This window comes from Xenopus tropicalis, chromosome 5 (assembly GCF_000004195.4).
Source record: "Xenopus tropicalis strain Nigerian chromosome 5, UCB_Xtro_10.0, whole genome shotgun sequence".
NCBI classification, from domain to species: domain Eukaryota; kingdom Metazoa; phylum Chordata; class Amphibia; order Anura; family Pipidae; genus Xenopus; species Xenopus tropicalis.
This window is the reverse complement of record NC_030681.2, coordinates 58,931,305-58,947,950: the sequence shown is the minus strand read 5'-3', so window position 1 is coordinate 58,947,950 and position 16,646 is coordinate 58,931,305. Positions and strand designations below refer to the sequence as shown.

The window sequence follows — 16,646 nt, the reverse complement described above, 5'->3', positions numbered from 1 at the left end:
ATTGTACAGGGCTGACAAGAAGTGTCATTTGGATGTGGTGACTTTATGGCCATTAAGGTTTAAAGGGGTGGTTCAGCTTTATTAGAGTTTGTTAATATATAAATAGATACAGTCAATTTAAATCATTTTAAATCATATTTGCAATTTGCTTTAATTTTTTTAAAAAATAATTGTTTTCAAAATACCTTCCTGTTAAAGGGGACCTATCACCCTAAGAAATAATTCCAAATTGTTTTTTATTGTTTTTGTCATGCAAAATAAACTTCACTTACACTATAGAAATTATTTGAATCTTATTTTCTTCAGCCTTGGAATTCACAATTGCAGCAAGCAGGGAGGCGACATTTTGTGAAACGGTTATTAAGGCAAGCTCGGCATCCTGCCAAAATCTTGTTTTTGTGCCAGTATGGGAGGACCTGATACCCATGTCCATGCACTGGTTACAAAATTATATGGTGAGGCGGGAAGGGGGAATGTGAGGAGGGCAGGGACATCTAAGAAGTTCTGAATCAAAATTGAAAGTAACTGTTTGACCCACCTCTATGCCTAAGGCATAGAGGCGGGGCAGGTAATATATGATTCGATGGTCAAGCAATTCTAAGCCTCCCCAAACCTGCTCGGCACCTTAAAAAAAAAAAAAAAAAACTCGGTTTCTGACTGCTCTGGAACTTTTAACATCAGGAAATCTTCTTGCATTCCTGCAACCTCTGGTTCTGTTGTAATCAGCTGTGCTCTGACTGGATCTTTCTTCTTGTTACTTCTCCAATCAGAGCACAGCTCTTTTGACAGACAGTAAAATTGACTAATCAAGGCACAGATATAGGTAAGGCTGGGGAGATATAACAAACTGAAGGCACCTCAGGAATAAAGACTGATAAGGCGGTAAGTTTACCTAAGGTCCTCACCAACTCTGAACTTTTGCTGCAGATTTCATCCCACTCCAAAAGGTACTATACTGTGTATGTTCTAAAGGCTGCATCACAAGTTGAAATTAAAACGTTTTTTTGTCACCTGGCATCTATAATATCCCTATCACCCTTGTTCCAGTCCTAAATTACCGTATATACTCGAGTATAAGCCGATTCGAATATAAGCCGAGGTACCTAATTTTACCTAAGAAAACTGGAAAAATTATTGACTCGAGTATAAGCCTAGGGAGGGAAATGCAGCTGCTACTGCTAAGTTTCAATAATCAAAAATATAACAGATAAATAAATAATAGATAACTTTAGGGAAAGAAAAATGCTACAGCAGCAGACAAAAGCAAGTTTGGGAAGGCTAAGGAAGCTGCCATACCAATTATCAAGTACCAGTATCAGTTCACGTGAGGGGGTGTCCTCCGTGGACTCCCAGTGTACAAGTCCCACCACAGTACTACAATAGTAGTTATTAGGGCAAAATAATTCTTGATGCTGGACTTAGTACAAATTTAATTTTTTTTAAATAAGTTATTTGACTACTTACTGACTCTTAAGGTGAACTGTCCCGTTCTGGTCTGTTTTATACTGCCCATGAGTCTTTATTGTAAAGAGCAAACTAGACAGGTTAAAAATATTTACAGCTTTAGTTTTATAGTTGCAGCCCTCATTTCCCCATACACAAGCATTGCAGTGTGTAAAAGACTACCCAGGAGTGGATTAACCCTCCACGTGCCACCCACTGATCACAGCAAGGTCAGACTGGCCTACTAGAGGATGACCCAATGGGGCTCTGCCTAGGACACTTCCCATTAGCCTTTTGTTTTTTTATCCATAAATGCTTGGCCCCTGCCCCTGGCAGCATCCAGGCACAACTGCTGGTCTATAGGCATGGGCACCTGCACGTTACCTTCTGGCCTTGCAACAGGATCCTGTCTGGCGCGATGTGCAGAGTTAACGCGCTCGGTGAAAATGGTTTCATATATTTTTTGTTATGATATACTTTGTTTAGGTTTACTCCTTGTAAGTCAAGGAGACTAAATTGTGTTAATTAGAAGCCAATTAAAAGAATAGGTGCTGTTTGACTGTACCATGGGCTGTTTTCTCCCGAAAAGCTGGGCTCAGCTACCTAACCCCTGACATATGGTGGAGGGTGCTCTGGCACAAAATAAAGGCAGTTTAGTGTTGCAGAGACTGTTAAGGTGGCCATATATATGTTAAGATCCGCTCGCTTGGCAAGGTCGCCAAGCAAGTGGATCTTCTCCCGATATCCCCACCTGGGATATGGGTGGGCGATATCGGGCAAATGTAGGCTAATTTGATCGTTTGGCCCTGAGGCCAAATAATTGAATTATAACGTCGGCAATGGGCGCAGTCGGTTCGGGGACTGATTGTAACCAGTTAATGCTGTCTAATGCAGCACTTCAGCAAGCCAGTGCTGAGCAGAAACTGATACTGACAGGATTGGTCCAATAGTTGGCACAAAATCCCCAGAAGCCACCTACAGTCACTTACAGCAATGTGACCAAGACAATTTATCCAAAAGATGACATCAGACCAGATGACTGAAAGAGAAGGTTGGCCTAAAGACCAGTGGACAGGACTCATGGCTCCCTTGTTAAAGGGACAGTTCAGTGTACAAATGAAACTGGGTAAATCCAGCCTTTATAGATTACATTTTTGCTTAACTAACTACCGTATATACTCGAGTATAAGGCGACCCAAGTATAAGCCGAAGTACCTAATTTTACCTAAGAAGACGGGAAAAACTTATTTACTCAACTATAAGCCGAGGGTGGGAAATACAGCAGCAACTGCTAAGTTTCAATAATGAAAATAAATACCAATAAAATGACATTAATTGAGGCATCAGTTTGGCTGCCGCTGACTGACTCGATCAGCACAGCGTGTAACAATCCAGTCCAGCCATCAAGTGCCTCCGCCACCCAGACCCCCCCCCCACCATATAAACACACTCTATGAAACCTTAACTCTAGAATATTATACAGCCTAAGTATTCCTCTCCTTAGGTTTGATAAGTGCCTGGTCCGTGATGTCAGGATTCCCTCTGATTTGGTACGGTGGTCACTCCTCTCCTGGCCCTGAGTCTCCCTGTGCCCCTACTGAAGCCAACTTAAATACAGGAGAGGTGGGTGGATTCTAGAACTTTCTAGAAGTCCCTCTTGATTGGGCCATTTGAATGATGCTAGCACATACCTGTCAGTTACAGGAAGTTACCTGTCCTCCATTTTGGATATTTCAATTGTCATGTTTGCGTCTCCGCAAAGTCTGTCCTTCCTGACTAACTGATTATGCATATCACCAGTGTCCTTCACCCTTTGATAATGTTAATTAGAGTTTAGGTGTGACCGAACCTTTCCCAGGGCAGTATCATTGTTTTCCAAATGAGGAAACTCCTATTGTTTGGACCAGACAACCAGGTGCTAACTTAATTAGACTGTTTCCTCTACTAAAGAAAGGTTTCATTATTGATTAATAAAATATAGAAACTCACAATATATATCTATATTTTACAAGAATCTTACAATTATGTTTTGGGTTTCTGTACCAGCCCAAGGCAACCACAGCCCTTTAGCGGGGACGATTTGTGCCTCTGAATATGCCCCAGTAGCTCCCCATCTTCTTTTTTGCAGCTTCCCTACACATTCTCTGTGCTACTGTCAGTTGCTGAGCTTAGGTGCCGACTCAAAATATACTACATAGAGTATAAATGTTACAGTAAAAAGCTGATTAGTAATTCATTGAGATTCACATTACATGACAGCTACATGAAGCTCCTGTGACAACTGTAACAACTTATATCATTAATACTATAGATATGCTGAAATTTTAAGCCAGTGCAGTCAGTTTATAATATAAAATATGGCATTTCTAGCCATATTTATTTTTAGGGTTTAGTTTTCCTTTAGGAACCTGATTTCTTTGGCAGCACTGCTCTACTAGCTCTGTTCTAACAAGGTCCCATTGATCCAAGCACAAGTTGTAAGGACATTTCTTTCATGCTAAACGAAAAAAGACTGGTCCTGGCGTGTGATTAAAGCATTCTCAGAGATCAGTTAAAATCCTTCCTTATTTGTTCATTTAAGAGAACAAGAGCCTGACATGTTTCGTGTGCAAGCGCACTTAGTCATTTCTTCCACGCTTACAGAGAATCATTTTCATCTCATCAACCCAGGCAGAGTATACATTTATAGCAGGCTTTTTACCACATTGCCCATTTTATAAATTGACTGGGGCCAGTGACTGCATTTGTGTTCAGCTCATACAACCCCAACATCAGCAGGATCAGTATGAAATGCACTCACTCCATCAATGTCCAGGCAGTGTCCAATTTTCAACTGCAAATTATGAATGCATACTCAAAAGTTTTTGGAAATTATACACAATGCCATTTATCCTGCACCAGTCTGTTCTCCATGATCTCTTTAGTTGAGGAGAGATGCTGGATGGCTAGTTTGTGAGTGAGTAAATTCACCTTTTTTTCTAAACATTACCCCAGGATGGTAAAGATAGTAATAATGCACAACTACTACTTATATTAATATGCTGTTGGCAGCATGGTTACTTAGACTTGGCTTATCTCTTAAGTCATTTTTTTAAATTACCAGATACCAGATGTGCATATTAGTTAATTTATAGACTTAGTTCACCTTTATAGGGCACCTATCATACAAACAATGTTTGATGAGTTCCTGGTGTGGGCGGCCATGTTGAGACAGATGTGCATGCTTATAATGAGAGAGTCCTGCAGCTTGCTCATTATGTGCATGAGTGTGAAATAGGATTAAGAGACTTGTTGACAAAACAATATTATTTTCCCCAAATGGAGTACTTTTTGGGCAGCTTCTTCTTGCCCTTTGCCAATAACAAGTGATGAAAATGAGCACAAATTCAGCTTAAAGGACATGTAAAGCCAACATTTTCCTATATCAGTTCAGCACGTCTGCCCCACCCAATTGGCTTAATTCTTACTGCATATATCCCTTCCAATTTCCAGCACCATCACATTTTCCTAAAACAAATAGCAGCTTTTACTCTGTGGCTTTTCACATCATCAATTACATTTAAATCTCCAAACAGCGTACACGCACAAAGACCCTTATTCAGCATAAATTACATCAAGAATGCAGGCTCGCACAACCAGAACTGTCTTTAATAAAAGTCCTGCTTTGTTTGAGCACTGTAATGGGTAAGCTGAACTCAGGAGAGAATGTTAGGAGAAAAACAGAGCAGGTTAGGAGCAGACAGCTAGAGCTGAGTTTCTATAGGAACCAGCAATGTCATCTCTTCATTGACTGTGTGTTTAGTAATCTGAGTTGAGAAAAACTGAGAATGCCCAGAAGTCAACAGCCAAAGCAAATTCCTGAGGGAGGGGGTCGATTGGGTTAGAGGAGGAGAAGGAAATCTAACTGATTAAAGAACAAAGAAAGGTAAAAACTAAGTGTCAGGATCACTCGGGATTCAAACACTGGTTGATGTGTTTCCTCTCAAGGCAACTTCCGCAATTTCGGAAAATCACAGCACCGCGTATGCCATCCCACCGGCATTTCGGGGAGATTAGTCGCCCACGACAAGGGAGATTTGACGCACAACATCTAAGCTCCCTGTCTGTCACAGCCCTTAAGGAGATGTTGCAGGATTACTATCAACCTCTGAACAACCAAGAAAGAGGCTATTCACTGATCAAATTTTTGTCTGTGGGGTTTACATGTCCTTTAAATGGCTGCTGAAGGACTTCCTGCATGTATGGATTAAATCGTGATTTTCTGGAAAAAGCTTATTCACATGATACAAGTTTTTAAAAATCACAAGCAATCTTGATCAATCCTCATTCACCTTTAAAAGTTCTTGAACGACCATAATCAAGGTTTTTCATGTTATGTGAGTTTTGAGTTCTAAACCATCTTGAGCAAGTTTCTATTTTAATAACTTGATTTTGTGATTATGAATAAATCAGCCTCAAGGTGTATTGGAACAACCAGAAATGCCTGGAACAATGCTAACATTATCCCAATAGAATTCCAAAGACATTTCTCACAAGTGAACACACTGGACACAAAGAAACAAAGGATATGGTTTATATCTATATATAGCTACATTTATTATGCACAAGAATTGCCATTTCTTAGTCTCATTAAGCCTGCATTAGCCTCTTGCATATTTTTAATTCCAAAATGTATAACCTTACATTATTCACATTTCATCTGCCACTTAGCTGTCTACATTGGCAGATGTGGTGCAGATTCCCCTTCATAGATCGCATGTCCTAGCTTAAAAAAAAAAAATGTGATTCTACATTTCCAAGCACTAGAACATGATCTGGTTTAGTCCAGTCCTGGCACTTGAGGACTATTGCCCAAACCTTTGTGTACTTTTGCCCTGCTGATATATGCCTTTATGCTATCCACCCAGTCAGAATGTAAGCTCTATGGGGCAGGGCATCCTTCCTATTGTGTTTCTTACCAGGTGTCGCTTAATTGACACATTTTTTTATTACTGTATTTATTTATAAATATATATATAAATATATTGTAAAATTGCACAGTGCTATGTATCCTGCTAGCACTATGTAATAATTAGTTAATGATAAAATGGAGGAATATATCAGCCTGGAACATAATATTTGTACTTGGATAGTGATCTGGCTAAAGGATAGATTACAGAGAGTGGTGGTAAATGGAACATTTTCTGAAGTACCGCAGGGGTCTTACCTTGAGTATGAAGTGCAGTTTTGCTCTAGTCAAGTTGAGAAGGATATTACTGAGCTGGAGAGAGTGCAAAGACATCCAACAAAACTGGTAAACTATGAGGTTAGACTGTCAAGGTTGGGGTTGTTCTCTCTGGAAAAGAAAAAGAAGGCGATTGCAAAGGGGTATGATTACTCTGTACAGATAAATTAGAAGGGATTATAGAAAGATAGGGGATGTTCTTTTTTTCCATAAAAACGGTTGGCTCACCAGAGGCCATCCCTTTAGATTAGAGTAATGGAAATTTCTTTTGAAGCAGCATAGGTGTTTTTTTTTATGGTGAGGCCAGTGAGGCTGTGGAATGCCCTACTGTGTCATGACAGATTCTGAGAATGCCTTTAAAGGAGAAGGAAAGGCTAATAAAGAGTTAATCTCAAGCTGCAGGCATACCTTCAGTTGTCTCAATAGTGCCCTTAAGTCTCCCCATATTTCACCTGTTCAGAAGATCAGAAGCCAAACAGGAAAAAAAAACGCTGAGCAGTGTAGAGAAGATTCCCATAATGCATCGCTCCTTCCCAGACTTGGCGACTTGTTACTGTAGGCGGCACATGCGCACACAGAAGGAGCGTCTGGTTGCCTTGGCGACGCGGCGACGCAGCGACGAGAACTCAGTGACATGCAGGTGGGGGAAGCGAAGGGGGCAGGTGCGGGGATCGGCGGAGGCTTTGTGGCAGGAGCGGGGATCGGAGGGGGGGCTGGCTTCTGCTTTTCAGCCCATACATACATGCTGGACAAGATGGCGGTGCCGTTCACTGAAACAAGTATGTAGGTTCTAGTATGTGTATCTCTGTAAATCTTTCATTAGGCAAGCCAGAAATACAGCGTTTTTACACAGCAATAGTAGTACTATTTAATAGTGTGCTTAATAGGTTTTGACTTTCGTTCTCGTTTAAGACCGGTTTGGATGATTTCTTGAACAAGCATAATATCCAAGGCTATTGTAATACTAAAATCTACAATTAGTATTGATTGATCCCTGCTCTCCAACCTGGATGTGCCTAAGAAGAATCTACTTCTCTGCTTTTATGCACAGAATGTTAATTCTATGTTCTTTAGAATTGCAGCAGGGGCAGTGTTGCACTGTGTGTCTAAGAAAAAATTCTGGCATGACATGCAAACCTTACATATATTTTAGATATGTTGTAGCTTCTATAGAAAGGTCAGCAGGCAAACTTATTTACTGCATGTTTATGAAAACTATGCACAATACTTAAGGGTATATTAATAGGTATGCTTCTATTTCTTTCCTATACACAGAAAGGAATCCATGAATGGAATTTCCCTGCAGATTCTATCAGAGGTGTAAGGCAAGTTCTTCTATATTTAAATTAATCTACATTTTTCTAGTAAAAATAATTATATAGGTCCAGAACAAATTCTTTTATTGGGTGTTGTAATTCTTCAGTCATGTAGTACATGTAGTAGTATGTTTCCTACAGCAGTTCATGTGGAATGGCCCACTGGTAGAGACAAGGGACTGATTTACTAAAGGTCGATAAAACGAGCGATATTTCTTGCATGCGCTACATATTTTATTGCTTCTTATTTTTTGTGACTTAACGCTCGGTTCACTAAAAAGACACGTGTCATAATTAAGAAGCGATGCTCTTTGCGTTATTTAACTCGCAATGAGCGGTTTTCTTTGATATTTCCCGTTGCGTGCATTATTTCCCGCTGTGCGTGATATATTTCGCTGCGTGCATTATTTCCCGCTGTGCGTGATATATTTCGCTGCGTGCTATATTAGCGCACGATTTTACGCATGTAACCATTACTTTCGGAAAACTACTGAAAATTCTGAAAATTACCATTTCCCTGAAAACTGGAGGATGCATCACTCTAGGGCCATTACACACTTGAAAAAATCCTATTGCAAACTCCATGTTGTGTTGCCAAAAGCTCACGAACCACAATTTTCTTTAAGTACCGCCTGCCCCAAGTAGGTGTTAATATTCGCACAGACTAATGCGATATTTAGCGCATTTAACGCTTCATATGTGTTTGTGAATCATGCGTTAGTATTATTTCTATGCGAGAATTACCGCAATAAATAACGCGTTTTGTCTTAACACATGCGAAATGACTTTGATGAATCGGGACTTAATTATTGCATGCTTTTTAACGCAAAAAAACATGCAATAAGCATGATCAACCTTTAGTGAATTGGCCCCAAGGTGTTAAAGTTCTTAAATGCTTTGAGGAAGTAAATATATATTATATAGGATTTAGCAGGAATATAGCAGATATGTATTTTACCAGTTACATATTGTACCCACTGGCTCCCCCCACCTATATCAAAAGTTCAGCAATATTCTGAACTAACTACATAACTATTTCATGTGCCTTGCTGCACCCCAGCCCATGTTCTGTCTGGTTAAAACAAAACAGAAGTGTGACACTGAAACTTAAGAAAACATATTTAAGAAAATTGCAAAATGCCAACCAACTGTTAACTTTTTGTATGATGTAGAGTGTAATATTCACAATATAGACAATTTGCAATTAGTCTTCATTTTTTATTATACATAAGGGTTGATTCACTTAAGTGCTTATCGCATGGTTTTTTGCGTTAAAATTGATGTGAAAAAAAAAACGCGCGATTCACTAAAGTATTATCGCATGCGTTAAGTGTCATACCACGTGCGTTAATTAGCGCACAACCACGTGCGTTAATTTTAACGCATTGCGTTAATTAGCGAATGAAAAGAATACTAACGCATGATTCACAAAAGCGCCTAAAGCGTTAAATGTGTTACTTAGCGCAAATGTTTGCGTATTTTAGCGCCTAATTGGGGGTGGCATTGGGGAGAGCACATTTTTCATTTTTGAGTGGAAAAAGCTAAAACGGAGTTTGCAATGGGGTTTTGGCTTGATTTGTAGGAGGAACATCAAGTCCCCAAGCCTTCCAGAGTCATGCGGCCACGCTTTTTTCGAGAAAGGGGCACTTTAGAGGGCTTAAGCGAGGATGAAGTGGTCAGGCGCTACAGGTTCAATAGGGCGGCAATATCCGGCCTGTATGAGCTGCTTGAGCCTTCCCTGCAGCCACTGACTCGCAGAAGCCGTGCTGTACCCGGAATGGTCAAACTCCTGTGCTCCCTGCACTTTTTGGCCACAGGTAGTTTCCAGAGGGTTGGGGGTGTTTATGGGGGGGTGTCACAGCCTACCTTTTCGCGGTGCCTTGGCCAGTTCCTGGACACCATCCGCTCGGTGTCCGGGAATTTCATCTCGTTCCCCAAAAATCGGAACGAGTGGAACGCCGTGAAAAGGCAGTTTTATGGGGTAAGTGGCATCCCCAATGTGTTGGGTGCAATTGATTGCATCCATGATGTGGCGTTAACCCCCCCCCCCAAGACAGGGAGCACATATTTAGAAACCATAAGAGCTACTACTCTCTCAATGTGCAAGTGGTGTGTGATGCACAGATGAACATCCTGAGCATCGTTGTCTGGGTTCCCCGGCTCCTCTCATGATGCTTACATCCTAAGGCAGTCCGCACTTTACCATTCTTTTGAGACAGGACAAATGCCTCACGGGTGGCTGTTAGGTAAGTATTTGTGTCACGGGTAGCACAACTTGCCCACATTTGCTTTCTGTCTTCCACTGTCAAACCAGGCCCTGCCTGCCATAAGCTTGTTTTGCAATTTGAAAAGTGCCCTCTTTTGCCACTGGGAGAGTCAGAGAGCTACTTGTAGTGTCACCTATCAGTCTCACACTTTCACATCTGTTGCAAAAGGGCCGTGTTTTGACAGAGGGAGACTGGAAGCAGCTTATTTGTTTGCATCATCTTATTACATCTTATTTTATTTCAGGAGAAGCTGGCTACCCATGCACCCATTCACAGGCCGCTGAGCGTGCTTTTAATGAAGCACATGTCAGAGCGTGGTCTGTGATTGAGCGGACATTTGGGGTCCTTAAAAGCCAGTTCCGCTGCCTGGATAAATCAGGAGGCAGCCTCATGTACAGCCCCTCTAAAGTTGCCCAAATTGTGGCTGCGTGTGCTGTACTGCACAATCTGGTGAACCGGCATGGCTTACCAGGCAATGTGGCTGAGGACCTGGATGACGAACAGGAGATGAACAGGAGATCCTGCTCGCACACCCTTAGCTGTCCAAACAAAATTAGCGCTCGGTGCACACTGCTTGGAGGGATCGGCACCCTCCCAAAATCCAGTAGCAACAAAAAAGCAATGGCACTCATAGCTGCAAAATGGGACAAGCCCTTTAAAAATCTTTATTGCGGAGGTGCAACGTTTCGGGGCAAAATAACCCCTTTATCAAGCATACAGATCTGTGGAAGTGACGACTTTTTATGTCCAAATAATTTGCATAATTAGTGTAATTAATTAACACATTTAAATAAATATTTCAACAGCACAGAAATATATAATATAAATATATAGTGCAAAAAATGCAAACAGTGAAACAAAGTGCAATAAGTGCGTATAGACCGTTTCCTATCAAAAAACACAATTTAAAATTCCAGTTTCCTGACCAAGCTGAACTCAAATGTTGAAGTGAATGGCAGGCCCCACTGGATACGGGATACTGGATACTAAAACTTTCTTTCTGCTGCATGTAGGGTAAGATTCTTGTTTCTTTGTAATCAACTGATACATGAATTGAAACATGTTTTTAAATGTAACAATTTTAGCTTAATGTGGTTAAAATGTTTTGTATTTTAGTATCCAGTGGGGCCTGCCATTCACTTCAACATTTGAGTTCAGCTTGGTCAGGAAACTGGAATTTTAAATTGTGTTTTTTGATAGGAAACTGTCTATACGCACTTATTGCACTTTTTTCACTGTTTGCATTTTTTGCACTATATATTTATATTATATATGTATTTCTGTGCTGTTTAAATATTTATTTAAATGTGTTAATTAATTACACTAATTATGCAAATTATTTGGACATAAAATGTCGTCACATCCACAGATCTGTATGCTTGATAAAGGGGTTATTTTGCCCCGAAACGTTGCACCTCCGCAATAAAGATTTTTAAAGGGCTTGTCCCATTTTGCAGCTCTGTGTGCCATTGGGGACCTGAATGACCCCAAGCATCCCCAAGATCCTGTCCGAGGTGCGGATGCCAGAGGGAATAAAGTCCGGGGACAAATCGTTACCAATTACTTTTCCTGTAAGTATCTACAATCTTTAATCCCATCAACAAGAAATAACAAACAACTTCTCCAAAAAAAAAAAAAGGTTTTATTTTCAGGGAACCCACTTCCAAAAGAAATAGTTTGAGCAGGTGATTCCCCCACCTGCAACACAAATAGAAAAAACAGAAAGAAAGATTTTCAAACAACATAGGCCTAAGAAAAGATATGTTCCACAGATCCCTAATGTGGCAGATTTGTTTTCTTTTCCAAAGCTGCCAAGTACAAGCTGCAGGAGCGGTAGCTGTGCTCTCACCACTAGCTCTACTGGTAGAGCATGTTGGCTCAATTGCCTTTTGTGCCTTTTCTTGTAAGGCAATTTGTTGCTCTAGGAGCGAATTTTGCCTAGCCAACAATGCAAGTTTTTGGTGTTTTAGTTCTAACTGTTCCTCTTGCAGGCTTAACAGTGCAGCCTCATGTGCAGCTTGGTGTGCCTCACTGGCCTGTTGGAGGTTTAACATGGCCGACTCGTGTGCAGCTTGGCGTGCCTGACTGGCATTGTAGGCATTAGTGGCCACACAAGTCGACATGCAGTGTGTCCAATTTTTTCTTCAAATTTTTATGATGCCTCATTAGGGATTTGTGAAACCTATCTTTCTCAGGTTCCTGGGGGCCACATTAGCTCTTCTGGCCTGGGTTGGGACTTGCTGCTGCTGGGGAATGTTGGCCGGCTCCTCATCTGAGAACAAGGCCACATCGCTGCCACATACATGTGACCCTCTCTCACTTGCCTCCCCACTAAACGTATCCCCTTCAATTTCAGGCTCACATTGTGGGGAGTGGAGCAGAGACGAGGAGCGTCCACCTTTTGGAAAAAAATACTTTATTTCATTTTTTGTTATTATGTTCATGATGCCAGGCAAACTTCATGGACAATGATGATTGTCATTTGTTTTAAAACATGAACAAGTTTATTTTGCAAAAACTATTTGTGGACATTGATTCATTCCAAATGAGGCAAAAAGGTAAAATCAAGTTGAAAAGATTGACTGTCCAAAAGTACAAGATGAACTGACTGCACCTAACCCAGCAAGACACACTTGTCCAATAACACACCTATCTTATTAGGAATACACTGCACTACACTGTAATGGAAACACCTGCAATATACACAGACACAATTCACTATTATGCCACTGCACAAGCCTAACACAAAACACAGGTCCAACAAAAATACCTGGAATCGGAGCAGATGACGATTGTGTGCGTCTGCTTGTGCCAGGTGGTGGTAAGGATGAATCTGTTGTAGAAAACATTGTATTCCATTAATATTAAGCTTCTCTGCAAGAGTAAATACACTTGTATTAATGTCATTACACCTACCTTGGCCAACATTACTGTCTGAATCGAAGTTGCCAGACACACCACTCACGCTCTCTGTGTGCAGAAAAGGCAGCAGCAGCTCCTCATATTTGGTAAAATAGACTTTCTTAGCAGGGCCACCTCCAGTTCCAGATCTAAATAAAATATAGGAATGTTTTTATTGTGTTGGTTCCAATAAGCAAGCCATAAGAACGCAGTCACTCATTGTTGCCCTAATCAATTCCCTTTACTTTCAAGTGTAACAATACTAAGGCATGTTCTGACACAAACCCTACTAAAATGCTGCAAGTTGCTGCTAAGTGGCCTTGCTAACTCCCAGGGCTCTCCCTTATACTCTGTATTAAACAATGCTTAAACAATAATCCTCCTTGATAAAGGAGAGTACAGGGCATTAATTATTTTGGGAAATATTTATTAAATGACCCCCCTATTTACTGCCCTAATTTGTTGTTGTACTCCACAGCTTTGAGGACATAAGTTGCACACATAATAATAGGCATGCCATACATACATTACATACAAATAAAGTTACATAGTTACATAGGGTTGAAAAAAGACCAGTGTCCATCAAGTTCAACCCATCCAAGTAAACCCAGCACACCTAACCCACACCTACCAATCTATACACTCACATACATAAACTATAAATACAACCACTAGTACTAACTGTAGATATTAGTATCACAATAGCCTTGGATATTCTGATTGATCAAGAACTCATCCAGGCCCCTCTTAAAGGCATTAACAGAATCTGCCATTACCACATCACTAGGAAGGGCATTCCATAACCTCACTGCCCTCACCAAGTAAGTAGGAAAGAAGCCAAAAAGGAAGGAAAGTCAGTAAGCCAAAAGGAAAAGCTGATTGAGTAGAAAAGCAGATGAGCACGTTTTAAATAGAAAGATGAATGTAAGATATTTACCTGTATCTGGAGTCCTCTGCCAGCTTTTTCTTCAGGATCCTCTTTATGTCCTGGTAGCGCTTCTTGCAGTGTTGGACACTGCGCAGACAGACCCCAATGCTGTTAACGTGGTCTGCTATGTCCCTCCAGGCCTTGGCTTTCACTGCCGAGAAATACCGGAACGAGCCTCTCCACCAACGCCTCATTTCAAACTCCGAAAACTTTAAGTTTCGGAGCCTGCTCTCCTGCTGTCTCTTCCTTTTTGCTGATGAGGGGTGTGGAAGCTCCTCACTCTCCTCTCCACTGGCTTCCTCTGGCCGATAATCCCTGTCAGTGCAAGGTGTTCCCTCTTTTTGGCCACCTTTTTCCCTCAGCTGGCTCCCACACTGCTCTCCATCGCTTTTTCTTGCTCTTAAAATTTTGCACCACCACCTTCTGTGCTCTCCCAGCACAAATGCATAAAATGGCGCTAGTTATGTGCTACCACGTGCGTCAATTAGCGTGCTTGCGTCAATTAGCTCACACGTGTTAATTATCGTGCGAGCGAAAAGTATCGCGCGCATGTTAATTAGCGTGTGTTGCGTCAAATATCGCACGAAAATAGTCTTCGCGACTTAAATATTGCAAATAGCATCGCGTCTAAATTAACGCAACTATACTTTTAGTGAATTGTGCGTTAAGACGCCAAAAATAAGACGGCATAAAATTTTTAACGCATGCTATAAATAGCGCTCGTTTTAACGCACCTTAGTGAATCAACCCTATAGTTTTTTAATTACTTCAATTTTTGTTCAGCAGCTCTCCAGGTTGGAGTTTTAACAGCTATCTGGTTGCTAGGGTCCTTAGCAACCAGGGAGTGGATTGAATGAGAGACTGGTATATTTATAGGAGAGGACCTGAATAGAAAAATATGTTATGTAAAACAACAATAAAACTGTAGCCTCAAAGAGAAATAGTTTTTTTGGATGGTGGGGTCAATGACCACCCATTTAAGCTAAAAATTAGAAGATGAATACAAATAATTAAAAAAAAAAAAAAAATTACAATTGAAAAGTTGCTTAGAACTGGCCATATTTCTTAGCATGAAGCTACTACGCACAGTTCTAAAACTTAGAAAAAAATAAATTATTTTTGTATTCTGTATAACAGGTCCCATATCTGTATTGAATTTCCTGAGATGCTATAACCTCACATTTTTGTAAAAAAAAAAAAAAAATGTATTAAGCATTATTTTGTGCTTGTTTGTTTTTTTCTATAGCATTTCAAAGTTTGAAGAAAGGTGCTGTTTTCTGTATGTTCTGAACAACTCTGACGATTTTCAAATATATTTCTGCACAGAGCTCCACTGCAAAAAGTAAGCAGTAAATAGTAACTTGTAAAAACTTCTACATGTCTTGAGCAATTTTGATGTCATTAATTTGTGCTTGTTGCCCTGGTTTAGATTCTTTGATAAAGTAAACCGTATCAAAGAAGAGAATGGAAAGAACACAGAAGAAGGGGAGTGTGATGGAGATTTAATGGAGGTTAGGATTTTAATTTTTTCCTTTTACACTTGTGTTGTCTAATGTGCTTGTACAATGTTTAAGCATAAATGTATACACTTGAGAATAAACTTGCAATCCTTACACTGCAAGCTTTCTGTTAACAATCCTAATGCCCCTGCGGTCTCCAAACTCCTTTCACTAACATCCTCCTTTGGGTTATCACTGTGCTCTGACTCCCCCTCTCACTCCAATATATTTACAAAATGTTGTTCTATCTCAAACTTCACTAACTCCCCTTTCCCCCTCTCTGATCACAATCTGCTCACATTTCAACTCGCACTAACTCCCTCTACACCCCCTGCTGTCCTCCAAACATGCACATACCGAGACCTGCAATCCCTAAACATGTTACATCTCTCTTCTTCCTTTGACTCTCTTCACTCTAACATTCTAAATGTCTCTTGTCCTAATCAGGCTACCTCTGTCTACTACAGCACACTCACCACTACCCTCAATGAGCTTGCTCCTGCCAAAACAAAACGCATGAGGCCCAAACCACTCCAACCCTGGCACACTGCTCATACCAAATCCCTCCAAAAACAGTCACGTACACTTGAGCGCCGCTGGCGCAAATCAAGATCAGAATCAGATTTCTGCAGCTACAAATCTGCCATGCTCTCCTATAATACCACCCTCTGCCAAGCTAAACAAACCTACTTCACTGCACTCATTAACTCCCTCTCTAAAAAACCTGCACAACTCTCTGCTGTCCCCTCCGTCACCCACTCCATGTGCTTCAGCCACTGTTCAAGCTATCGAAGAGCACTTTAAAAATAAAATTGACACCATCCGAAGTGACATTGCACAACTCCTCCCTCCCTATATGATACCCAGTCTCTTCTTGGCTCCTTCTCCCCAGTGACTGAAGAGGAAGTCTCAAAAATTTTGGCTTCCTCTCACCTTACTACCTGCCCGTTTGATCCCATTCCTACCAAACTTTTACGCAATGCCAACCCCTGTCTCATCAAATCCTTAACTCATCTATTCAATTTCTCACTCTCTACTGGAATCTTTCCCTCCCAACTGAAATATGCA

General features: G+C 40.8%; 1 protein-coding gene across 6 annotated transcripts in view; it reads left to right on the top strand.

The window, feature by feature from the left end:
- Positions 1–16,646, top strand: part of map3k5 (mitogen-activated protein kinase kinase kinase 5) — a 153,609-nt gene that overhangs the window by 91,914 nt on the left and 45,049 nt on the right. For all 6 annotated transcript variants that reach the window (XR_001170872.3, XR_001170871.3, XM_012963762.3 and 3 more), the window contains 3 exons: positions 7,943–7,992; positions 15,326–15,421; positions 15,509–15,590. Coding sequence is in view for 4 of the 6 variants with exons in the window: in XM_012963762.3 (XP_012819216.1) it covers positions 7,943–7,992; positions 15,326–15,421; positions 15,509–15,590 (228 nt within the window). In the remaining 2 variants the exon portion in view is untranslated. The remainder of the gene's footprint in view (positions 1–7,942; positions 7,993–15,325; positions 15,422–15,508; positions 15,591–16,646) is intronic.